Source organism: Molothrus aeneus, chromosome 16, assembly GCF_037042795.1.
Source record: "Molothrus aeneus isolate 106 chromosome 16, BPBGC_Maene_1.0, whole genome shotgun sequence".
NCBI classification, from domain to species: Eukaryota; Metazoa; Chordata; class Aves; order Passeriformes; family Icteridae; genus Molothrus; species Molothrus aeneus.
Genome location: NC_089661.1, coordinates 7379700 through 7405924, shown reverse-complemented (window position 1 = coordinate 7405924; position 26225 = coordinate 7379700). Strand labels below are relative to the sequence as shown.

At 35.6% G+C, this 26225-nt stretch overlaps 1 protein-coding gene across 1 annotated transcript in view; it reads left to right on the top strand.

Moving 5' to 3' along the window:
* SNX29 (sorting nexin 29) overlaps positions 1-26225 on the top strand; it is a 98243-nt gene that overhangs the window by 49348 nt on the left and 22670 nt on the right. Inside the window, exons 19-20 of the mRNA XM_066560742.1 lie at positions 6226-6366; positions 20945-21084. Coding sequence (XP_066416839.1) covers positions 6226-6366; positions 20945-21084 — 281 coding nt within the window. The remainder of the gene's footprint in view (positions 1-6225; positions 6367-20944; positions 21085-26225) is intronic.

Genomic DNA, 26225 nt, shown 5'->3' with positions numbered 1-26225 from the left:
AGGATTTTCACAGAAACACAACATGAAAGAGATGGAGGAGAACAGTATCTGGTACCTAAAAGTGTTTGAGGAGGACAGTGCCCAGAAAGTACTTTGAGTGAGAGATGAAACAGGGAAAGCACAGTCCAGGATGTGCCAGCTGGGCCTGTTGACCTTGAATTTAATCACAAGGCAGCACAGCCTGGGTATTTCCTCGAAGGCTGAAAATGGAAGGCAACAAGACTGGCAATTAAGAGTTGAAAGGTAAGCAACAAACTAAACACAAAAAATTCAACCCAAAGTTGCATTTTATGTTCCTGATGCACGATGAATTGGATGACTTCAGCAGCTGCAGAGCTAAGCAGGCAAAAAGGAGAAATAAATAGTCTTCTAATCATATTCCATTTCAGTGCAGCTCAGGGCAAGTAGAGAAGAAAATGAACTGGAATGATTGGGAGAATTTGAAAGAAAGATGTTGCTCATGGCATCTCAGAGTGATTTGAGAGTGCGTGAGCCACAAAGGTTGAATATCCCACTTTTTCTGCAGTGGGACCCAAGGATGCATCAAAGAAGCATAAAGCAGAAAAAACTTTTAAATAACTAAGTATATGGAAGGGGTATGCAAAGATGAGATCAGTCCTTGGAGACTTCTGTAATTACTTCTTTTTCTAAAGGAAACAGAATTACAGCTTACTACATTGATTTGTTTATTGAAGTGCTGGATGCAAAAAATCCTCAGAAAGTAAAAGTAGAATTTCTATTTTCAGATTATTTTGTAACTACTTCAGAAAGAAGCAAGTAATTTATATTCAATAAATATCTAAAATAAATACTAGTGATGTTATGAATTTTAGAATCTGATGGATGAGATAGCCTCCTTTCCCTTGCCTGAGCACCCCCAAGATTCTATTTGGAGAAAAAGGCAGCACTGGTGTCATTTTACCTATTTTCTCTTCTGCAGAAACTTCTTTCCCTGCAGTGGTTGTCATGCATTGCAGTGACTGTGTGGTTCAAAGCGCATGTTTGTGAAACGACGTTAATTATCTTGGGTAATTTTAAGTCATATTTCACTGTCAGGAGGAGCTTATCTATTGAGTGATTTTTTTTTTTTGGTGCTGATTTGATTTGTATATAAAAAGACAAAAAATACTGATTCCACGTAGCAAAGTGGAGGCAGTGTTGCCTTTGTTCTCTAGTGGCCAGTCACTTCAGTGCTGCTGTGGTGAATAAAGCAGGACTGTGACTGCAGCAGCAGTGATCATTACTCTGCATGTCTGTAATTGAGTGCATAAGCCCAAAATGTGTGACATTTTTCTCTTCAGTTGAACAATATCGGCTGTTTTTAAGGTCCATGCTTTGATGTGTGTTGTGTCATATATTTGACACTGTATTGTTCATTTTTATGAACTGAATAACAGAAAGTTGAAGATTTAACATAAATTATATTGAAGTATTTGTAGTCTTTGACCATTTTATCCACTTGTACATACTGAAATAAAGGCTTGTTCACTCTAATTCCTGTTATGTCTGTGTGGCACACAAAAAGCTGCTCCTATCACAGCTGAAAAGTTTCATTGTTCCATTTGTTTTTCATTATGCAGAAAATTCTTAAATTGGATCATTTTCGAAAGGGGAACTTAACCATAAATGCAGGCCTGCAGCTGTCTCAAAATATAACTTGCATTTGTATTCATTTCTCACACTTCAGAGGTAACTTTGGAGAATTGAGCTTGAATTTGTATTCTTAACAGAATCCCATTGTCCTGAAGTGAAGTAAAATGAAACTGGTTCTTACTTTTTTTCATGAATACTTTTTACTTCTTCTATATGCTTTGAAATACATAATTTGGATAAAACTTTAAGTAGATGGAAATACATTATTCCTATTTCATAGTGTACTTTTCTAACAGGAAAAAAGATAATTTCAATCCCCTGAGAACAATTATTTATTAAATGGTAAACTTTGATCAAAATCTCTCTTCATGCTCCTGAATAATTGAGATGTGCATTAAAGTTGAACCGGAGTTTTAAGAATTAAAAAAACCTTTATTATACAAAATGTAAGACTATGGACTAATGATACTCCAAGATTTGTAGTGTTATTAAAAAGCAAATGTAAGGGAAACATTCACCAGTCAAGCTTAGCTGAGTTAACATCAAAAAATAATGCTGCTAATTAGCATGTTCTGGTTTTGTGTTCATGCTGATTGGCTCATCCCTACCAAACCAGTTGCTAATTTTCCTTTTGGTTATCACATGGTTGGGCATTGATTTGAAAGTATGTAACAAACAAGAGCATTTTGTGAGGGAAGGGAAGTCAGAAATACATTAATACAGTAGAATTGCAGTAATACAGAAGTAATAGTTTTTTTATCACCCTTTTTTTCCCCCTGTGATGCTTACTTAGCTGATAAATCTCACAGGAGCTTCCTTAGTGTAGCTTCCTTTTGCAGTCCTTATGCTCTCCATAATTTTTTTCCATCCTCAAAACTTTGACCTTGTCCAGCCTAGGATTGATTCTTTACAGACATTCTCAGTATTCTCTGTATCCTTTGAAGTGTTCTGCTGCTGGAATGTCCTGAGTTCTCTTGTATCTTGTGCCATTTTTATATGTGGTTTAGTAGAGTTTTCACTGCTCACCTTCCCTTAACATTATTCCCTTCCCTCTGGAATGGGACGAGGACTCACAAGGACTTTGACTTCAGTACTTTTGTATTTGTGGAGCTCCCATCAATAGAGTTCTCTGTCTTAGAATTCATTTTTCATTACGTATTCAGTCCAGCCTTCCAGGAAATGGGAGCCACATTTGCAGGCAAGATTCAGGAGTAACTTTGTGTAGGGAATATTCTTCCTGATGTTTAATCTGGAATTCTACAGCATGGATGTCATTGCGACAGGAGAAGGGTCTGTAATATCTCAGTCAGTATCACTTGCTGCCAGTTGTACTGGAGACAAAGAAATAAATCCTCAATGTACCAAACTATATTTTGCATCAGAAAAGAGAAGCACCCACACAGGACTTGTGCAGATCAGAAGGATGAGTGTTGATTACAGGCACTTGGTCTATGTACACTGGAGCTGGACCAAGTTAGAATTTTGGCTTTTGTCCTTTCTTTTCTTCAGTCTTTTGTATGTAAGCGGTGATGAGCTGTGTCAGCAGGACTTGCTAACAGCATTCTTGACTCAGAACTGCTTAAAGATTCTTAACCTGTTAAGAAACTTCTGGCTCAAACCTCAGTACTATGGGAGTAGGATTTTTCATTTAAGTATGCAATCATTAAACTTGTGCTTTCACATTGATTCTCTGAAGATTTTTGGCATTTCAGTAATATTACGTGAGCAGGTAGTAGACTGATAAACACTATTAAATTACTACTGTTATTGCTATTTGTCTCCAAATCTCTGACTTCAGACATGTTTGTGATGAGAAAACAACAGACTAATTCATTAAACATACTTATTAACTGAAATTTTTCTTAGAGCTACCATAACTCATAGCTGCAGAAAGGTTACCAATCAATCTTTGTGCAGGAGACCCAAGTGGAAAGCGCTCCTAAATTACAAACAGAAACTACGTAAATTTTACGTTCAAGACAATATTAAAGTGAAATCTTCTGTCTACAAGTAAATATTCTAGCGGTGATTTTGATTTAGTCTGTACATTTTCATTACCCTGAAAATTATTTAAGTAGGTTAGAAATTGGATGATATCAGGAAAACAGGGGAATCAGAAAGGAAATAAAATTATTTAGTATTAAACTTCTAAATTGATCTGAGAATAAACGCGAAAGTAGTCATTTCAGCTTTCTAGAACATGGCCCTAAGATAACTATATGCCTTCAGTGACTAGACTAGGATGAGTTTATCCAAATAATTCTATATTTAGTATTTACTTAGTTTGATTTCCCAAGTGAATGTGCATTAAGTGTGTAGCAATCCCATGGCTTGGGAATAGAGTTCCCCTCTGAGAATACTATGAGAATACTAAGAGTTTAAATGTGTGCTGCATCATGAGCTTTAATATACCTTTCACAGTCTATTAGTTGATTGTCAATAAATTCAATATGGCACAGGGCTCCAAATGTTGTATTTTCATTTCTTGCTGTCTAAATAAAATCAATATCTATGTACATAGAAGAACAGTAAGAAATTTTCCAATAGTTTTATCTAAGAAATCAATCTATGTTTTTGCAGTCCTGAAAAATTTCAATTACAGTGTACAGGATTCTTTAGTTAGTTAACTATGGGTTACAGCTTAGCAGGTAATGTTAAACTGCATGATTCACCAAATCACATGTGCAAAGATAAGTGCTTAGTTAAATTAGGATTTCCATATTAAATAACTTTGTTTGAAATAATTTAACTTTTTTTTGTCATTCCTGCCCCCCACAGGGAAATTGAAACATGAATCTTGGGAATGTATACAGAATTCCAAACAATATACAGGTTGAAGTGAGAATAGGCAGGGAGAAGCCTTAGAGCTGGGTGAATAAAAATTTTATTATAATTTTTACTACATTAAATAAATTTGATTAGAATTATGCAAAATAGTTGCATTTCATATATTCCTTCATTTGCCTTCAAAGATGTACTCAGTTGTTAAAACAGATAGTCCTGTAGGTGTTTAATTACCCTGGCTTTATTTTTAAAGTGAAAAAGAAATCTGAATACTTCTTGCAGACTTACTATTGTGGTTCCATCATTACAGTATCTGAATTTTTGTTACCAGAACTAGTTGAATTTTTGTTTACATATGCATTTGTAATTCACAATATTCTGAATCTTTTAAATTTAGATGTGCTAATTTTGGAATTATAGCATTGCTTTTTTGGAATGATAGTCTTCCTGTAGAAAATGTATTAGTGTTTTCTACACTGAAATATTCTAATTTGACAAAAATTGCATGGTATCTGCATAATACCTTGTATTTTGTTGCGAAGAAGCCCCCTATAAATTTGAGAAACAAGGTGTCTGAAGAGAGAACTTCAGAAAGACCAAAGCATGGGCAATGTTTGTGGGAGAAGACATTGACTTAATCTCTGAAATACCACCACTCCTTAGAAAAATTGAATTTTTTCTCTGAAGGACTTGCAGTATCTCAGAGAGAAGGACCATGCTTCAGTCACCAGGAAAAGCTGTGATCAGTGTTGAAATTGGCCACATCGAAATCCAAATTTTATTTTTATCTAATTTCCACAAAAATACAGTTGTTACTGCCCACTCTGTGTGACCATGGTTGCTGTTGCTTTTTTACATAAGTGTTCTCCTGATATTTGCCTTACAGTTTACTACTAAATTACTGGGGGGTTTTGGAGCTGCAAGGCAGCATCATCAGTACTGTTCCAGTTTAATTCCTGATGTAAAATATTGAGATTATTAACATACACACACACACATGCATGAATGAATAAACTGCAGATTGCATTGAAGGAGCAGAGGGAAAGGTCACTCTGGATCATGAGTTCTGATGCTTGGTTTAGAGTTTCTGACTTGTGCTGTTTCAGCATTCTTTTAAACTGTGCCATTCCCTAGGAAAGAGTGAAATTTCAGTTTTCTGTAAGTATATTTCACTTCTGCATGACATTTTCCTAGAGAAAGCGAATATTTAGCATGTAATTGGTAATAGGCTCATGAAATAATGAGCAGCAAACAAAAACAGAATCACAAAAACTACAGCTGTGTTAAATTATACTTAATGTCCTATACAAGCAGAAAGAATGAACTGTGTTTATTTTCCAAACAATAAAATTTCTAGTTTAGTTTTCAATGTAATTTTGTTAGGAAGTAAATTAAGTTTCATACTTCGGATAAAATTAGGTTTTGCAATTCTGATGCTACAAAGCTAATTTACAAAGTTGAAAAACTGTGTTGAGGACATAAAAATCAATTTCATAGTGGTATTAAATTATTTTTTCCCTTTGGTCACTGGGTAGTAGAATATGCTGGAAACCATGGTAACAAGAAGTGCTGCCATGGTTGCCCCAGAGTCATGTTAAAATGAGCAAGCTGTGTTTGTCTTGATTAAAATAAGAGAAAGAGAGAGAGGAGGAAAAGGGAGAAGGGAGAGAATGAGGTTAATGACGCGTGCAAGAGCAAACGCAGTCCGACGTGGATCTGGGGCTGTGGGGTCCTGGAGCTTGTGGTGTCTCACATGAAGGTGCTGAGCTAGGAGGCTTTGGGGAGTGAAGGACACACACCAGCCCTGCTTGTCTTTACATTATTCCCTTCCCTGTCTGTGTTTTGCAGGTTTATATCAGGATAAAGGATGATGAGTGGAATGTCTATCGAAGGTATGCAGAGTTCAGAAGCTTGCATCAGAAATTACAGAATAAGTACCAGCAAGTGAGGACTTTTAACTTCCCACCAAAAAAGGCCATTGGAAACAAGGTATTTGAACTCACAGTATCAGTAAAAGTTGGGGGAAAAACCTCTCTTATCCATACACAAAAAATGAGGTGACATGAATGTTTTCACTCCTGCTAGTAGCTGCTATTTTTATAGACCTTCTCCCTGCCAGCTGGAGATCCACTGATGTAGGTAATGCATTGGCTTTTCCATTTACTGAGAAGTTTTATTGAATGAAATATTGGTGACATACACAAATGCACAAACCCTCAAAAACTCTAGTGGACAGCCCTGTATGTAAAATGAAGTACCTTCTCTATTTTTCTCCAAAAAAACGCCAGCAATTATCACTGGTGAGTAATTAATCAAATCTCTCTCTAAATTTCAAAAAGTATCAATCTAAATTTCTTGAATTCCTGCACTCTTCACCAACACTTCCAAGTTCTTTAAACCAGCTTTTTAAAGACATTTAGGTACTTAATTCCTGTAATCTGTGTCTTTGTGTCTTAGCCCGCCATTTTAAAATGGGAATTTGTCTTCTCCTGTCATGGGGATTTTGAAATGAAACAGTAAATATTCCAGTATGTACGTAGTAAATATGTAGTGCCATGTAATGAAAATCTTTAATCATAAAAACTTTCAACTGATCAAGAGTCTAAATACGCTTTGCAATGTACACTGCAAGTCCAGTAAGGATTGACAAGGAATTGAAGTAATTTTCCTTTGCAACGTAGGAATTATCTAAAAATTTTATTTAGCTATCACTATATTGAAGATTTAAATTATGTTTGACTGAAACATCTTTACTAAACTGCTGGGTTCTTAAATTAGAGTTTTTAAGGTTAATCAAATTTTTAGCTTTTACATAGACTTTCTCTTTTTACTATTTTTTCGCCTTTGTATCACTGAGTTCTTCTATTAAATATTTTAGAAGCTCCAACCATAGTGATCCATGTAGTCATCAAAAGACAGCTGACATAATAACTGCAAAACTCAGATCTTTGTGACATTATGTTTGGTTTAAGACCAAAGTAATACATATATTATTAAAATGCCACAATTGTCCTTTGACTGTGTTAGAAAAACAATCTTTGCTAATTTGAATGAAGTAATAGGAATTTTCAAAAAGAAATACAAAAAATTTAGAAATTCCTTACTGGCATTCAGATGTCAGTGAATGTGGATTATGACTGTTTAAAGATAGTAACTTTGACTCCCAGTGATTTCCCAGGTATTTTGTAAAAATGAGTAGGTAAATTTGGCCTGTGTGAAATGGCAGTGATGCACATAATCTGGGATGGGTGGTGGTGATCCAGATATATATGAAACCTATCAATAAAATCCATGTGTTGGTTTGCTTGGCATAAGGTCCAGTAAATGTGGTTTTTTGCCTACTGACTGAGGAAATGGAAGTACTTATGAGAGCTTTCCTGCTTTTTTTTCATCTATTAGAATATCATGCATTTTTCATTTAATTTTTACTGGACGGGTTTGTAATGGAAACCAGGCATTTGCTTCTTTGTTACATAACTAATTCTCCTTTTTTTGAAGTGATGGAGTATCAGCCACTTCAGTAAATTACAAAAGACGCCTTTTAAGCTTTTTTGGATACTCTTTCATCTTTAATTACTTTAAATACTAATTGAGTTACAACTTCAGTTGCACAGTTGATGCATACAAAATTATCAGTTGAGCAACTCATTAAAAAATTTGCATTGCTTATTCTTACGGTGCTTTAGCTTTGAGCCAAAATTCTACCTTGATCTTGCATAAACCCACAACCACTTATCAGATCTCAGAGAAAAGGTTTTTTCTTTACAGTAAGAAGTGGGTGCCATCCCTTGCACTCCTGAAAGTCTCCTGTGATGACACGTGGGGCAGTGCTGTGGTTGTGACCTGGCAAGTCACAGGGTGACATTGTCACCTCAGCTGTGCAAAGCTCAGTCTGTCACACTGGAGTTTTTTTGCACAGCACATTGTGCAGGCAGATTTTTGTCCTTTTAGTGGGGCTGTTTTCTATGTGTCACAGAATGTGTTCCCCTTTGGAGTTTGTACCATTTGGAAAATAACTGTGCTGACTGACTGAGATGGCCCTGCTTTCCATGGCCAAGTGAAGCTTTAAAAGGAAGGTTTAAAAATTTAGTATAAAATTAATTAATTCATGTGGGAATGTGTAGGGGGATAGAATATAAGAAAATAAAGACAGTGTAGAACGTGATCTCACCCCTATGGAGCTGCAGCTGGGCCAATTATCAGAGATCAGGAACAGGCCTGACTTTAACAGGCCACAGGTGTAGGCAATGAGAAGAAGATGCTATAAAAGAGTGGGGTGGGTGGGTGAGAAGGGAACTGGAGTCAGTGGTTGCTTTGGGAAGAAGAAAGAGTCAGTGCTCTGAGGAGCTGCCCACAAGGAAACACAAAGAAGGTATGAAATTTTGTGATTAGGAGACAAGAGTATGGAACCCCTGCAATACAATGACAAAAGGAATGTCTGTCTTGGAATTCTGCAGAACTTTCAGTTTAGGATGAGGATTTGTGCAGGATGTTACATGTGGAAGTGTTTGGTAATAAACATTAGAAGGAATACTGCCAATACTATTTATTTCAATGCTGCTTTTAAAATGTAATGGCTACCAAAGCACATTTACCTTTAAATAAGCAGTTAGATTTCAATAGGTACTTTTTATCTCTGATATTACTTTTGCTGGTTTTGATAGAATTGGAGCTGTCTTTCCATTTCTAGATTAATCAATACAATTGTTAATCAATGCCTAAAGAAGAGATTAGTAGCTGAATTCTGCTAACAGAAGTATCTCTTACATTAGTCTATGGTTTTCATATCCATTACAACTTCTCAGTGTTATTAGATGCCCAAATAACATATTGGTAAAAACCAGTCCTCCATGTGTAAATGGCTAAAAATGATAATTTTACAGCTTTTGGAAAATGGCATTGATGCTTTTATGTCCTTCAGATCAGTACCTGGATGAGTTTATTCACTGCATCCCTTCAGTGCGCTCTGTACTGTGGGGTTAATGAAGGTGATGTGCTTCTTGTAGATGTCAGAGGCATCCAAAGGTCTTGCTGTAATTGAAACCAGCACTGAATTTCATGTTCAGTTACGTCCCCCAGATTTAGGAACCTCCAGGACCACAAGAGGACACCATATTCTGCAGAATGACCTGGAATCACTCCTGCAGACTGACACAATACTGTCCAGTGCTTTGCTATGCAAAATATTGGAGCTCAGAGGAGGGAACTTTACTAGAAGAGAGTAATGTAGAATAAAATACAGGGAAGTATTAATTTTTATGCATATTTTCCCTGTTTACTGCACTAGAAGTCAGGGAGGTCAGATTCAAATGCGAAGTTGCAGAGTTTGACTTTGTGAAAATGCAAAAAGAAAGCAGAATTTCAGCTGAATGAGTATTATAAAAAGTTGGAAAATCAAATATATATCTTCATCAAGTAGCACTGGAATTTGAAAATACTTAACAATTATAACTCATTATTAATAATAATATCAATCTTGATCATTGTTTGTAATGTATTTTTGCCTTTCATTTGTTTTCCTTCAGTTGGGACAATTCATCTTGAAAGTTCGTTTTCATGGTATTTCAACAAATTATTGTGTGTAATATTAAAAACTAGCTTTAATACTTGAGGAAACCTACATTAATAACAGAAAACCAATTAGTTGAAAAATATCTGAAAAGAGAAAAGAATACTGCTTTGGACAAGTAACCTTTTTGCAATTACAAAGAGTGTCTATTTGCCTTTCAGCTTGGTAACCTCATTTTCAGCATATTAGTTTAACATTTGAATTTAGTTTGAACTAAAGTTTGAACTAAAATAAAGCAGGGAAGAGAATAATTTCTTTTATAAATGTTACTTTGAATCAAGTTAGATATTTACTGAAGGAAATATTGCTGGCAAGAGTCCATGTATTAATTTTCATATCTGCTAGTCCCCATGCTGTATATCTTCAACTAAAGATCTTTCAGTGCTGGTAGCAAATAGTTGTCAACATTTTTATGAGTATCCTGACAAGAATAAGCATTCTTTTTTCAATTAATTGCCTTGTTTGAGTAAAACAAGAAATACATTTGTTCCCTTGTGTCATGTGTATAAGAGAAATGTCATATATTCAGCGTATATTTTAATTATTTTTTAACATGCAGACCAATTTCTTTAAAACTTACAAATTTCAGCTGCATTATAAACATTTGAACTGTTCAGGTTTTGTAATTTTAAAACATGTTCCCCATGTATCAGCCTGGTTTGTGATTTGCTCAGTATTTTCTATATAGCTGTATATACCAAGATTTGTAATTTCAAACTGATTTTTCTTGCCTGGGATAGATTTTTTCCTTTTCTCAAGCCTTCAGGTACTTTGGATCTTTTGAACTCATGTGTCCTTTCTCACTGATTGTCACTGCTGCCTTCCTGTCAGGAATGCCCAGGACAGGCTGGGTTCCATGGGGTAGTGCTGCAGTGTGCCTGCTTCTGGGAAGCTCATGAGGAGGGGCTCTGTACAATCACCACTTGATTGGAAAGGGTTCCCTGTAGGTTTTTGCATACAAATACAATTTAAGTTTTTTCATTTAAGATAACATTTAGCTTACATTTGACTTCTGAACCTTTGTTGGTGTTGTAGTTGGTGTCTCTCAAAATAATCATAAAATATTAATACATGAATATTTACTGGACTGACTAGTCTAATTTTTTAAATATTGCAGCAGCCTTAAAATCCCAGTTGCTGCTTCTACATTGGGCAGATTATAGTAATTGAGTAAAGATCTAATTAAGAATCCTCTTGCAAGAGTGTTGTCCCAGTAGAGGGCATATCAAAATAGAAATGGTTCTTTAGTTCCACTGAAGACCTGAATTCACTGATTGTCTAAGTGAGGAGAAATTGAATCAGGTAGCTTTGCCCTGAGTGCTGACTTGACTGCACCATATCCTCTGCTTTCCTTTAAAATACTGGATACCTCACATGGAAAGGATACACAGCACCTGGCTGAGATCAGAAGAGTGACTTTGCTGTGACTTCTCAGTTGCATTGGGGGAACAATACAGAACTCTAAAATAAGTGTTTCAAATGTTAATTCAATCAAATGAATACCTACTTTTCACCTATCAGTGGCTAACCTAAATTGTAGATTAATTTGTATATGTCTCTATTTTAAAAAGTTCAAAAATATCATGTGCATGTATTAAAAAAGATTCTATTGGTATATACACATACATGAGCATGTATATGACAAGATCAGACCCCATTTGGGATCTATAAGAACTTGGCCTCTGAAATGGATGTTGTGATTCTGCAAGTTCTGCTCCCAGGAGCTCTGTCTTTCTCCCACTTATGTCAATGGAAACTTGCCTTTGCTCACAGAGTGCAGATGAATTCCTTTTCTTTTGTTCCCAACAGCAAAGCTGCCTTTTATCAGTGTTTGGTCTGTTTGCCTCTTGCTGAAGATAGTGAAGAGTTTAAGATAGGCTGCAGGATAACTATTTTAGGATGAGAAAGCAGAGAAGATAAAGATTTTATTGCAAGTAAAAGAAAACAATAGAGCTTGCTCTTGTGCTTACAGTGTTTATTGATTTTTAAGGAAGTTTGTCAAGTAGAGTTGTCTGGCTCTGTGTGTGTGTATATATATGAAGAAATATATAAATATGAAGTTTATATATATATAAAAGAAATTTCAAGCCATTCAAATTAGAGTTTGAGTGTTATATTTTTGCTGTTAAGGTTTCACGTGATGCCATTGCTGTGTAACCCCTGTCATCCATTTCCCTCCTGTAAAAGCTGATTGCCATTTTTGGTGAGCAGGACCTGTCTATTCACAGACAGCATGCCCTTAAAGCTGCTTTTAGACCAGATGATGGAGGAACTGAAGTCCCTTTGGAAAGGGAAGCAGCATGATAGGAACAAGGTTTTTTAAGAAACACACACACACCCCTCCCACATAAAATATGTATTTGAAAATGGGAAGTATAACAATTCCTGTTTAACTAGTACATAAACAACAACAGAAGACATATGGAATGTTTGAAATAGGATGGTGCAGGAAGAATCTTAGAGGAGGAAGTAATTTCATTTTAGATTTGGCTGTTTTTCTGTCAAAATTCAGCAAAACAATTCAGGGCATCCTAAAATTTAAGTGTGTGTTTGGCTTGCATTGAATCAGAAGTACGGATATATCTGCTTTTGTCCTCTATGAGATTTAGGAGCTCACAGGAACCATCTTTCATCAGATTAGTTTGTCAAAGTCAGACTGGCAGGGGGAGCTGAGAGGAAAGCAAAACTTGTTGTTAATGCACGTGGGACAGGGGGCTAAATAATGTTTCTTGGTACTAAGCTTAATATCCAATGTCTTCTAGTAGAATTGGTAGAAAATTATGACTCTCTGATGTTTCAGAATTGGGATACATTTATTAAAGGAGAAAAGCCTTCAAAATATAAATCCTCAAGTTATATGTTAAAAATTTGAAGTTAAATATTGCTTTCCCTAATGCTGCTTAGCTATGATGTAATATAGAAGCTCAAGTTCTGTATTATTCTTGACTTTCAAAGTAAGTAGATTTTAATTGTCAACCCTCTTAGTGGGCTTAACTAGTGTATTGACTTATTTTCATACAGTCTTTTGCCTTCTGGGTTATAGGAAAAACTGTAACTAATATATATTTGACAGATGTGCTTGTGGTATAGTGTGGGTAAAAAGAGAGAAACGGACCCATTTGTATTGTGTTCAGACCAGAAAAGGAACTCAAATTAATCTCATATATGGTTGTATGTGATAATTCTATAATATACCACAGTTTTTGTGCCATTCTAAAGCCACAAAAGAAACTTTGTGCAGTAAGTTCACTGTGTTACTTTGTAGCTGAAAAGTTCAATTCTCAAAGAAGCTTTAAAATAGCAATTGGGACTAAATGAATATAATCTGGTTTTCAAATATGTAAGTTAATTGTGGTACCATACAAATAGAAATAAAAATAATATGACTCTCGGCATAGTCATTAAGATTTCTAGTGACAGCCCACCTGTTTCCTAACACTGTCACCTGCACACTGAGGGGGAATACAGAGTATTTCAGATTTTGAATCCAGATCCTCTGGGTTTTCTACTGCATAAGACTGCAGTTGATATTTTATGTATACAGCACTTAGAAAAGAGCATTCAGTTCTTCTTCATTTCCATTTTTTGTCATATCAGTATCCAAGAGAAGAGAAATAAGTCAGCAGGAAATGGTTGGCTTTTATATGACAAATACTTTATAGTAAATGCTTGCCATTGTGTGGCATGAAATGTCTGGGTTACCTGAAACTCGGCATGAAGGTTAAATTGAGCAGAGTGCAGAGCAGCACATTTCATTTTCAGGGCTTTAATTTAAAAGGTAAACAGTTCTCCAGCTTGTGCTTCTCCATCTCCATCAGAATGTCTCACTGAATTAATCTGTTCATTTGGTGCTCAAGGGCACCATTTCAATGAAATAGTGAATTGAGTCATTTTCTTTTCAAGTTAGAAAAATTTCCTGCTAATTGCTGTTGAAGTTTAGGAAGAAGGAATGCAGACTATTTAGGGTCTACAAAACAAAACTTTGCCTGTCAAGAGATGTTTTTATTCTTGCTGTCTTGTAATGCTATAATCAAGAGAAGCAATTTATTCTAACAAATTATTGAATATAGAGCCCATAGAAACAGTTCAGATGGTGTTGCTTTGCATCATGACATTATGGGGAAAAAAAGGAAAGTAATTTACATGCTGCTTGGACAACTGCTAGATAAAAATATGGCAGTTTTATAACAACTCATGCGTCATTTAGATATTCTAGTAGCCTCCTGGTATAAAATGAAAATATAAAAATAAATTTTCTATATTTATTTCTTATTGTGGTGGTGATGCTAAATTACCAAGTTACTTGGATTAATAAACTTCCTTTCAGAAAAATCTTAACAGGGACACCTAATTACAAAAATAAAAGTAATACTTTCTTTTTTTGAATTTGAAATTTTACCCACATTTTTCCCTTTCCTTACATATCATTGTGCTTGATTTCACCTCTCTTCTCCTTCCCAAAATGTATTATTTTATAAATACTGGAAAATTTTAATCTTAGTTGCTATACAGCTTTTTGGGTAGTTGCTAGTACTAAAGATATTGTTAATTTTTTAAAAAGAACACAAAATATTAAATACTTCAGATCATGTGAAATGCTGTAGGCACTTCCTGAATGAAAAATTTGGCTTTTTTCATTGTATCATGTAAAATATCTTTGCATGAAGGCACAATAAATTATGGGCACTTAATATCAATATTCATCATTAATTCAATTTGTATTTTAGAAAACAGAATCATCCCATCAGAATGTATCTGAATAAAAGTTTTATTAAAGAAGAATCTAGAATTTTACATGAGAGTTAAGTTTTTGTTTCATTATTGATTTTTTTATCAATTTATTCATTTTTTTTCATCACTGTAAGCTTACTGTATATAGAAGCTTGTACATTGTAAGCAGTGTATGTATCATGTTTCTAAAGGATTTTGAGGTGGGTTATTTTGTTGTTATTTTAAATTCAGAGTCTGTCTTTATTGGTCTTCAGGGCATTTTCAACCAGATTAAAGAATGAAATTAGGAAAGAAAACTGCAGTGTTGGAGAGAAGCACTGAACTGAGACACGTTTTAACTAATATTGTTGATAGTTATTACTGTAATATAGGCTAGTGAAAAAATGGATCTCAATTTCATGAACTGTTGTGTTGTAGTTTGCAGAATCTCCTGAATAAAATTATAGGGTAGACTGCTAATACTTTATCTGAGGAGAAAACAGAAATAGTGTTTCCCTATTCAATAGCTGAGCAAGAGATGAGCCCTAGGGGTCTTGCTGCAGTTTTTTATTGATGCATTTTAATTAACAGTTGATTCCTGACCAGTTGACAAATTAACACATGGTTGGCATATGTCTTTAAATAACAAAATATTTAGTTGACACCGGATTTTATTAGCATAGCATTACCAAGTTCTTTTCCTGACAGTGGCATTAACCACAACAGTAAAAAGAGATCAGTTTTAGATTTATTCTCAAGCTTTCTTTTTTCTGTTGGCATATTTACTGATTAAAATGCTGCTTTGAATAAATTGGTGCTTGACTGAGGGCATTGCAGGACTGTAGCTCACACTCAGCATGTCTGCTGCTGGCTGGGTTTGCAGCAATGCCTTTTTCAAACTCCTTTATCTAAAAACACTTTTCTGGTACCACTGAAATGAACCCAGAGCTGGAGATGGAAATGCATCAGCTATTTTAGTAGAGAAACACAGAGTAATAATTACAATTATGTACTAAATCTCTGTTTAAAGGAAAATAGATTTCTTTTCAAAACTGACAGTTCCTTGATTTCTTCTTTGTATCTCATCCTCTTAAATTGCTGTTTGTTCCACTGAACAGTAAATGGACAAAAAAATCTCACACTGGGATGGGGAAAATGACAATTTCATGTATTGTATTCCCTTGTTATGTTGTATAATGCTGGTCTGGTTCTGCCATACAGAATCTGGCAATATAAGTAAGATGGAAATTTTAACTTTATGTAGTTTCAGTAATTTTGAGATTATTTTTGTGTAACATTGTGGCATCTGGTATATTTAGGGTTGGAAACTGTACCTTCCTAAAAGTTTTATGATGCTTTGCTTAATAGCTACTTAAGGACAGATGTACTGAAGTTATATTTTACTGTGATCTGTGTAAAGGTGGCAGTTAGTCTGTAAAGTGAATATTTGCTATAGAACTTGTAATTACAAACTAGTGAGAATGACTCAGCAATTGAATTTTTAATTAGCTCCCATCTTAAACTTCTGATTGCCAGCTTCATTTTGAGGTTAGCATTTGGTGCCTCATAAATAGATAAAAACTGATATGATAATTCTGCTAAGACTGGTTAGCCAAGGTGGTGGAAAAGATTAGGCTACATTAGAATAACCTAAATTTATTTCTGCATTTGCAGGTTCAACTTTGAATGGCATTATTGCCAGCTTAATTTAGGATGGGATGCATTGTGTGGTATCAGAGGCTGAATAAAGTCCTAAAGCCATATTTCCTTCTGTTTTATATTTCCTTTTATCTTAATTGAGTTGGATTGAGGCCTCAGCTGTTTTGTTGTTTGGTTTTGTTTGGGTTATCTGTTCCCCTGTGCTGCCAGCAGGAGGTTGGTAAAATGCTAAGTAATGGTTAGAACCTTAGGAGCAGTGAGTTGATGTTGATTGCAGCAGCACCAAGCCCAGAATCTAAAAGTGTTTTATCTGTCCCTAAATCATGGCAGGTAACCATGGCAATCAAAGCATTTCCAAAAGCTCCTGGAAAATATTTGAAGCATCTTAAGTGAGCTGTCCCATTAATAATGAGGAATATCAGTGTTTCACCATCTGTTCCATACTAGCAGTGTGTATAAAAGACCAGCAGTTGTGTGAAACAATTTAAACTGCAAGTGGGAATGAACTTGGCTTGTAGTGAAAAACTGCAAAAGAACATGATATAAAATATGGTGCATCAAGACTCTGCTTCTTGGTTTTACACCTTAACATCACCTTCTAATATATGTTGAGACTCTATAACTTTTCCATTATCTATTAAAATATTTAGATATTTGTAATTTGATACTAGCATTTTGCTATGGGCAGAAGAGATGTGGCAAATTATCAGTCAAAAAGAAGCTCATACAACATTTTGGGAGACATGAATTGCAGATTAAAAATATTTTACCAGATGTGTTTTGATGCTTCTATAATCTGAAGGAGTTTTTTGTTTGTTAACTGAAATTTTGTGGTCTCTTCATCAAAACTCTGTGCTCTTGAACTGTAGGCTAGTAAATTACTTTCACTGTAGTTAGTGCAGAAACAGTAGCACCTTTATTTTTTAGAAAATATGCCTAAAAAACTTCAGTGAAAAAGTGGGTCTTTATTTAAGTACTGCTGCTTTATCTTTCTGTGTATGTATTTGTTTCCCTAAAAATGAAACAATGAAATCTAACCTTGAATAATGTGAGAATGCAAAGGTTTCTTGCAAATATATTGATAATTTTAACAAAATTACTTTGTCCTCAAAGTACATTTCACATCAAGTGTATGTAAATGTGTATATTGAACCTTAGGGGAAGATCTTTTTCAGTGTGAGTACAAATGCAAATGTAGGCTTGTATCAACTCATACAATCACCAAAGACATGTACTAAAAGTAGGAGGTGGGTGTCACTGATACAAACCCACAGCAAAAAATTTCTCTGTATTTTTTGCTTGTAAATAAAAGTAGGTGTTTGTTTACGAGTTGGAATGTAAAGTACTACCTAGATTTCTGCTGTGGATAATTGGGCCCAATGAAAAGAAAGTTATAGGTACCTTTTTATAATTTAAGACTGAAAAAATTGGCCAGGCTTTGAGCCAGTTGTGTTTTTCTGTTACCAGTTGTTCTGTTTACTATATTGTGACAAAAACTCTTTATTACTGCAACAGCTTGGCAGTAACAGCTCTGTGCTTCAGTCTTTGCTCTGAGTAGCCAACCTGCTGTTGCAAAATGCACGTTTAATGATAAAGTGCAGACCTGGAGCTGAATAATTTTGACCTTGCTTTACATTGCTTCTGGTGAGGACAGCAAGCCTTACTACATGGTAGGGAATATTTCATGGTAGATTGCTTGGTGTTTGTTTTACAGATCAAATTCATGTCAGAGTAAAAGAACATTTTTAACTGTTTTCAGGCTGGGTTTTTATTTCTGTGGCGTTGTGCCTTTTTCTTGGACAAATGGCAGAAAAATAGCCATGTTATGAGCATTAATTTGTTCAGCTGTAAACAGCAAAAAGTACCTTCCCTAAGCATGTCCTGACAGTCTTAATTAGAAAAGTCCTTTGTGACATTGTTTTCTGTAGTCAAGGAGACTCTTCAGAGTAACCTAAGGGATGGAAAGTACCTACATTCAGCATTTGGCTCCTGTGTCTATAACAGAAGTCCTTCCTGTGAAAGATGTTTTTTTGTTAAACACATTAGCAGTACAGAAGTAATACTAAAGGAATGCAACTTCTGCTTAAGAGAAAACTTAAACGTAATTGAAATAATTTCAGAATTGAAAATACTGTTGTTGAAGATTTGTGACCAAAAAAACTTCAGAACTAAAAAAGTTGCTGAATGTGGTATTTAACAATGGAGATTTTATTGTGAAAACATAACTGACAGAAGCTATGGAATAGAATGAACAAGTGCAGTGAGGGTGAGGCAGCTCTGGGAGGGCTCTGAGCTGGGAGTGGCTCCTGGAGCAAAGCAGGATCGTCCTGCCATGGCACAGCCAAGGAGGACTCCAACTGAAAGGGGCTCAGGTGCCAAATGTCCCCTCTGCTCATGTGGTTAAAGCTTCCACAAACTTTTTCTTCTTCCCAGACATCTCCCATGAGTCCCTGTCTTGTCTTCAGGCCCATGCAATTGGTGGCAGCAAAGGAGTGTCCTTTCAATGGGGTGATGTGGGGCTTCAGATCCTCAGAGAGGACAGAGGGGAACACAAGGGCTCCTTGAGCCTCACCAAGGAATCCAGTGGGAACAAAGTCTTAGTGAAAAGAAAAATGTAGTAGGTGCTATTCAATGGTAATTTTTTAATTATTCAATGTTAATTATTCAATGCTAATTGTTTCATTAACATTGAAGACCACATTTATTTATTATTTTAGTTCTGTTTTTATGGTAATATTATGTGTTGTCATGAATTGAAATGTTTGCTTTAATATTCCCAACAGTTTGTCAAGGCTTCAGTTGCACGAATTTGTCCTCCTGCAGCAGGGCAGGGGGCAGGCTCTGCAGAGGGGCTTGGGGGGAGTTCCAACACCACAGCTTTGTTGGTTTAATAAAGGATGAGTTTCAAATCACCTGCAACACAATTGGTATGTTGCTGAAAAAATACGTGACTGATAAAAATGAAATAGCAAAGTATATATATAATATATAGGGTTTTTTTTTATTTTTCACTTAGATCTCCACTGAATTAATTTATTTGATTAATGAATACATTAATTAATTTTTCATCACATTACTACATTGAATGAAATATATTAGTGTAGAACTGGAATGTTAAAACAGGACTGGACATCTGTGCAAGTTCAAATATAGAAAACAAAAATAAAATCAATCTGTATATATTTTGGAATGTCATGAATTTAATTAAACAATGTAAGCACTGCTTAAGTTTTTGAAGTCTGAAGTATGGATGTCTTCAGCAATTTCTTACGTCTTACTTTATTATGTCCCTACAATTATGTCTGATTTGTTATTCCTAAAAATAAGCCCGTTCCTGGTAACTTCTAATAAGAGGGAGGAACAGAACAGTGTCAGTGAAGGTTCTGGGAATGCTACAGCAAATTCCTCCTGAACTTGAAGGAGGATCCCTGCTTTGATGGTGTTGTTGTGTTCTATCTAGGGAAGCAATAACCTTCAGATTTGCATCCCCTGCATGGCAGCATGGGCTGAACCTTTTCCATACAATGAATTTATTCAGTGTTGTCAAATGTATTTATGGTGTTTTGTTGGCGGCTTGGTTTCCCCCCCCCCCTCAAGAAACAAGAATTAATTTCAATGCCTTTTCTTACAGACATAAATAAACAGGTTGGATAGACACATCTTTTAGATAATGGTTGTTTTTGTGAGCTGTAGCTGTCTAATAATAGGTTTGGCTTTGTGCCTGAAGAACATCCTGTGCCATTTAACCCAGGTGAGCTGTGCCAGCCCGCCCGAGACAGAGCATAAAGCATCCAGCACCTGATGGCACTGTGAACCTGGGAGAGCTCCCTGTTCCTGGGAAATGTGGCACCTTTAGATTATAGTCCATGTCATTGTCATCCCTCACAGGGAAAAGGTTTCAATGACATGGAAGTTATGGGATGCCTGGCATCTTGCTGGCTGTGATAAACTTTTCACTTCTAGGTCCATCAGCAGAACTTGGAGTTTATAGAACTATTCTATTTATTTGGGCCAACATAGTATAAAATCCAGGATCTAAAATGCTACAGAAACTTCAGTAAACATTTTAATGAGAGTTGTCATACAATATTGAAAAAAAAAATCCACTATATGAAGACATCATCACAAAATAATTATTTAATAACATAAAAGTGCTGGACAAATACTTGTCCATTCTGGAGTTTGTGTGCATCCAGCATCTGAAAAGTGTGAACTGGGGAGACATTGTGGGAGTAAGTCAGCATTTCCTCCTGGAAAGACTGGTGATTCTGGGTCTCAAAAAAAATTGCATAAATTTTTATGCCACAGCCTCTGTGCTGCTGTTCTGCTCTGCCTCTCTAAGATTGCAGTGGTTTATGGTCCAGAGAAGACAGATTCTGCCAGGGAGAGGGTCTGACATCCTGTCAGTGGATGTTTTTGTGAAACAGATTTTATTAGGATTCATGATTTTCCTTTATCTCTAAGGATAGAGTCAAGGGGGTTTTGCATATTGCCAACATATTTATATAGCCATAATAACAGAGGTCTTCAAAATATAGATTTTTATGCTTACCAGGACTGTTTAGTTACATGATGAAGTTGAGAAACATGTTCTTTGTGCCATTTATATTTTTTCCTCTCTATTTTTAGGATGCAAAGTTTGTGGAAGAGCGACGCAAGCAGCTACAAAATTACCTAAGGAATGTAATGAACAAAATTATTCAAACTGTGCCAGAATTCACAGCCAATCCCAAAAAAGAGACACTTATTCAGCTGATGCCATTTTTTCTGTAAGTATCTGTCAAGTACTCAAGAAAATATTAATGTTTTTTTCATCACAGATTAATTTAAAATATAATGCTAGCATCTCCAAAATCTTTAAATCAGTGCTTTTTTAAAAATAGAAGGCTCCTGTTCAGATTGCAGGTGCTTTTATTATATTTAAAGATATATATGAGAAATAGAGTATTTTTTGTTTATTTAAATGGGATTTTTAATGAAAATCACAGTGTAAAGCTTTCAGAAATACCTAAATGACTTTAAAACCTGCATCCATACATGCTCTTTAAACATTAGATATTTTCAATTTTTTTTTTTTGGTCTTCCTTAGTTTTGGGGACTTTTTTCCTTCTGTGGGGTTTCTATTATTTTTTAATCTTTGTTTTGGGGGATGGGGGTAGAGCACTATTAGGGTCCTTACTAACCAAATTAAAAAGTCAAGCTGTTGAGCTCTTTTTAGCTGAATTTTGCTGTCTCATGATGCATGTTTGATTTCATTGATGTTCAGGTTGAATATGTCCAGAAATAACTTCACAGTTATCTGTCAAGAATCTCAAACCCTTTGATATACCATCACACAAGGGGTATAATCTGGTAAAGCTGTCCCTTTTCCCTTTAAACGTATTTCTTCATGTATCTGTAAATATTTAAAACTATTTAGGAAAAAATACTGATGGAAATTTGTTTTTGAAAGTCTTGTTCTTTCACTAGTGATTTTTCAGTGTAATGGTTTGTCACTCCTACACCTGTACAAGTTATGTGTAGGTTGAACACTCATTTACGGTAAGTCCTCATGTGAAATTTGCTGTCCAGGAGCCTCTGCACAGGGATTGTGCATCCATGCCTGTGAACCCATGGGTGGATTCATTTGCAGCTTCAAGACCAATTTCAAATGAATATGTTTCATCACAGCACACATATTTAGTTGTATTATTGCCTGGTCTTTTGCAGAGTGTGTCAGATTTTCAAGTTGAAATTGCATTTCAAGAAAGCTCTATTTATTAGAAAATGTAATAGATGAGTAGAAGAATGCCAAGATGCATCTTGTGGCATTCATGATTTTCCAATTTTTCTGTGGATTTGAAATCAATTTGATGAGACATCTTGCTGATGATGTTATAAATGGTGAATGTTTGTGGGGAAAACTTCTTAAGAGACTTGCCTTTTGCTCCCTAAGAACTTATTGTCTAGACTTTGACTAAGAGCTGAGAAATGGAGAGATGGAAATGGTTTAAAGTTCCATTTGAGGTGCCCATGTGTAGCTTTTATTTGAGCAATTTAAAATAATTTATCTTTTATGTTATACTTAGTTTTGCTTTTTAAAGAAGAGGGGGGCAAATACCAAATACATTTGCAATTGTAAAATGTAATTGTAAATGCCATTATACTCCTTCTCCTGTGTTTTTAAAAATCTTAATACATTATTGTTACAGAAGCAGTTTGTTTATTTTTTGGTTCTGAGAAATGACATTTCCAGAACAGTATATTTATAATCTCCTGGCCACTTATGTCTAAAGCAGGAGGGGAGAAAAGTGTCCTCTTACTCCTCAGCCCTAAACAATTGCTTTCTGGTACTTAGTTTTAGCTCTTTTCTAACTTCTTTTAATAAACAGCAACATGAGATCTAAATTCTAAGAAAGAATTAAAAGAAGTGCCAGGTATGGGGACCTGCACAGGACCAGATTAAAATCACAGTTCCTGTAATGGGTTCTGCCACTGCTGCACAAGTCTGAGTGAGCACCATGTCCCTGTTATAAAACCCTCCAACTCTATTTCTTCTAGTAAATGTAATGTAGGGAGAGAGTCAATCAATTTCACAGAAAGAGCAAAGATTTATTTGAGAGCACATTTAAGTTCCAGTATTCTAGGGGTACAATTTAGTTAGTGAAGCATTGTGTTACAAAATAATGCAGTTATCTCTAAGGAGAGAGACTTGCTGAAAGAAATTGGCCAACACCATTTATCACCCGTTCCTAAACACCTCTGTGATGCACTGCACTGCTGCTAACCTTGGTGTGGGTGTTCCACAGGTGGCAAAAAAACTCTTTATTTTTAGAGATTTTTTTTTTTTATTTGGCAATTTCATAATTCTTAACACATTGCAAGAGACAATGGACTGGAATGTTCTGTGATATCTGAACATTATGGCAGAGATTCTGTTCCTACATGTATCTGTGAATTATTTCCTGAGAACTTTTTCTTATATAACAAGTGTATCAGCATTGTCTCTTGGCTAAAGTAGATAGTTTTCTCAGGGAATACTAGTGGGATTCTGGAAAAGTTCAGCTGTTGAGCAAAATAACTACATTCCTCATCTACAGCAGCAGACAAAATGGCTTTTTAATGCATTTTACTACTGAGATATGAGACTCTTCTGCAGCTACAGCAGCAGCATTAAATTAATAAAAAGAACCTTTCTAAAATGTGCTCCTTCTATCAGTGTCTGAAAGTGCCATCATTTCTAGGCTATTTGAACTCTCCATGGCCTTTATTATCTGGGAGTCATGACCTGGCACTTCTGGGGGTTTAAAAAGCATCTGAAAGAAAATGCATTTCAGTTCCACTTCAGATTGCCAACTTCTCCAGTACTATCTTTCCATAATGGATTTTGAGCTTCATCAACAGGAGATCTGAAATATCTTGGAGTCTATGAATTGTTTATTATTTTAATCAGTTGTAACCTTTGTACTGTACTTGCAATTCTTCGATTCTGTTAGGTTTAATGATATTTTACTATAAAACAGTGTAAATACATACAGAAATTCTGATATATTTAATTTTTCTCTGTAGTACAAATGTATGTACAGTTAGTTGCATCTTTGTCAGTGAAGGAGTAATTACAAAACATTGAGTTGTTAGTCCTAGTACTGTGCTTTAGGCAGTAGTGGTACCTCAGTCTGGGGAAAAAAATTACAGTCTTGATATGCATAAAAGATCTCCAGAGCATTAGATCTGTCTGTTAGGATGTGGGGGGATAGAATGTAAGAAAATAAAGATAGTGCAGAAGGTAATCTGGCCCCTGAGGAGCTGCAGCTGTACTAATTACCAAAGATTAGAAGCAGGCCTGCCCTTAACAGGCCACAGCTGTGTCCAGTGAGGGTGAGTGCTATAAAAGAGTGGGGTGGCTGGGTGAGGAGAGAGTTGGAGTTTGTTGGCTGTGCTATGAGGAAGAAGGGGTCAGTGCTGTGAGGAGCTGCCCATGAGAAATAACCAAGAAGGTATGGGAGCTTTGCAATAAGATGACAACATTAGGAAGCAATGAAATGTAAAATAAAAAAAAATAATTATTTGATCTTTTAGAGTTTCTTCTCACTGCAGAATTACATGATCAGGCTTCAGTGTGCAGATGAAAAATCCCATTAAGGTTATGTCTGATTAGGCATCCTATGGATAGAAATTACAGGGTCAGTTTTAATTAATCACTTTTAAGACCTGATTGTGGTCTTAAAATATGATTATGGTGAGCAGAACATAAGATTAATATCTCTAAGACTGAATCCACTGTTAATGAGTATTGCCAGAAATTTTAATTGTTTGTTCCTTTGGGAATTCCTCCCTTTCAAGTGCAGTGGTCCCATACAATCAGGCATAGATCTGACAAGGAAGAACATTTACATTGATCTGTATGAAACAGCCTGGCACTCTTACAGAGGAAGGAATGTTTTTTTATTTTGAAACTCAGCTAACAGTTTGCAGTACAATGATGTGATGGGTTTGCTACATTTCTTCCCACTGTGGTATCAAATGCTCCTGGTGACTTGTGGAAGTGTCTTGTTCTGAATCCTTGTGCTGTGAACTGTCATTGATGTATTTTTTCTTTTGTCAGTCTCTACCACTTGTAATCTCATTTTGTATCTTTTTCAGTTTTGATTCTGTGTTAGCTCAGTCACAGGATTGGTCAAAGAGTTTCCCTTAGAATCCACTTTCATGTCTTAATATAAAAAATAGATTGTGACTCTGCTAATTTGTCTGTTTACATGCTGAATAAAAAATTCTTTCCAGTAATAAAATTGACATCAAAAGATAAATTTTCAGTCCATGTAGAGCAGTACCTAAATCAAGAATTGGCACTGCTGAATTAGATTGATACATCTGCTGGCTGGTGAAGGCCTTCCTGCTAATACTTACTAAATGAACATTTATTAGCACTTATTGGTTCACTATGGATAAACAAAGCTGGTTATAACAAATGCAGTTGTGTTTTAATCACATTTTTATCAATAAGAAAAATTATCACACATGCTTAGCTCTCTTTAAATATATATAAAACTAGGAGGAATCTTTGGCAACAAGAATCACATTTCTTTGGACCACATAACTGAGTCTTTCAATATAAATCTTTATATAGATTGTATGATTTCAAGTCTGTAAGAAGCTAAAAGCTTTAAAAAGTTGGGAAAAAGAATTCTGAAGTTCTGTGATGGTCCAATTTTCTGTCTCTCTGGTTTCTGTATCAATTGTCCTAATTTTGTAGAAGAGATTTTCTTTCCAGCGTCCTCATAATGGGCACAAACTGAAATGCAGGGAAAGTAATAAAACCCCTTTTTTCCCCACTGTGAGGGAGATGGAAGCCTCCAGCAGTTTGCCCAGAGGCTGCTGACTCTCCCTGCTTGGATTTGGCAGGACCCAGCCCTGGGCAGCCCTGTGGGGATTGGCTCAGTGATCGCCATGGGTGCCTTCCAACCTCAAATCTTCTGTACATCAGGAATTTAATCTTGAGTTGTGTTTTACATCCACCTTGCACAAAGAAGTGTTGGCTAAATTACAGCTGCTCACACAATGTTTGTTACCTGTGAGCAAAGCAAAGTCTGAACATGGGAAGCTCCTAAACACAGAGCCCACTTGGTAGCTGTGCAGAGCTCTTCAGTGGGAATAATCCCACTTTTCTGGTTCTTTTGCATTGGCACTGCAAATGTTTAGATAAAAATGCATGCAAGAATGGTATAAACACAATTTTGTGACAGTTTTCCTGGATTGCTGTGCTAAATACTTTATCTCATATTGTAGGCCACAGGTACATGGTACAGTGGTTTCTAAATAACAATTTTATGTTCTGCTGAGCTGCAAAGCTGGACATTTATTCCCTTGTGGGAGCTGCTCAAACAGATGCTTTAACAAAAGCAGGGAATCTGCTCAGTAAATCATCAGCAGA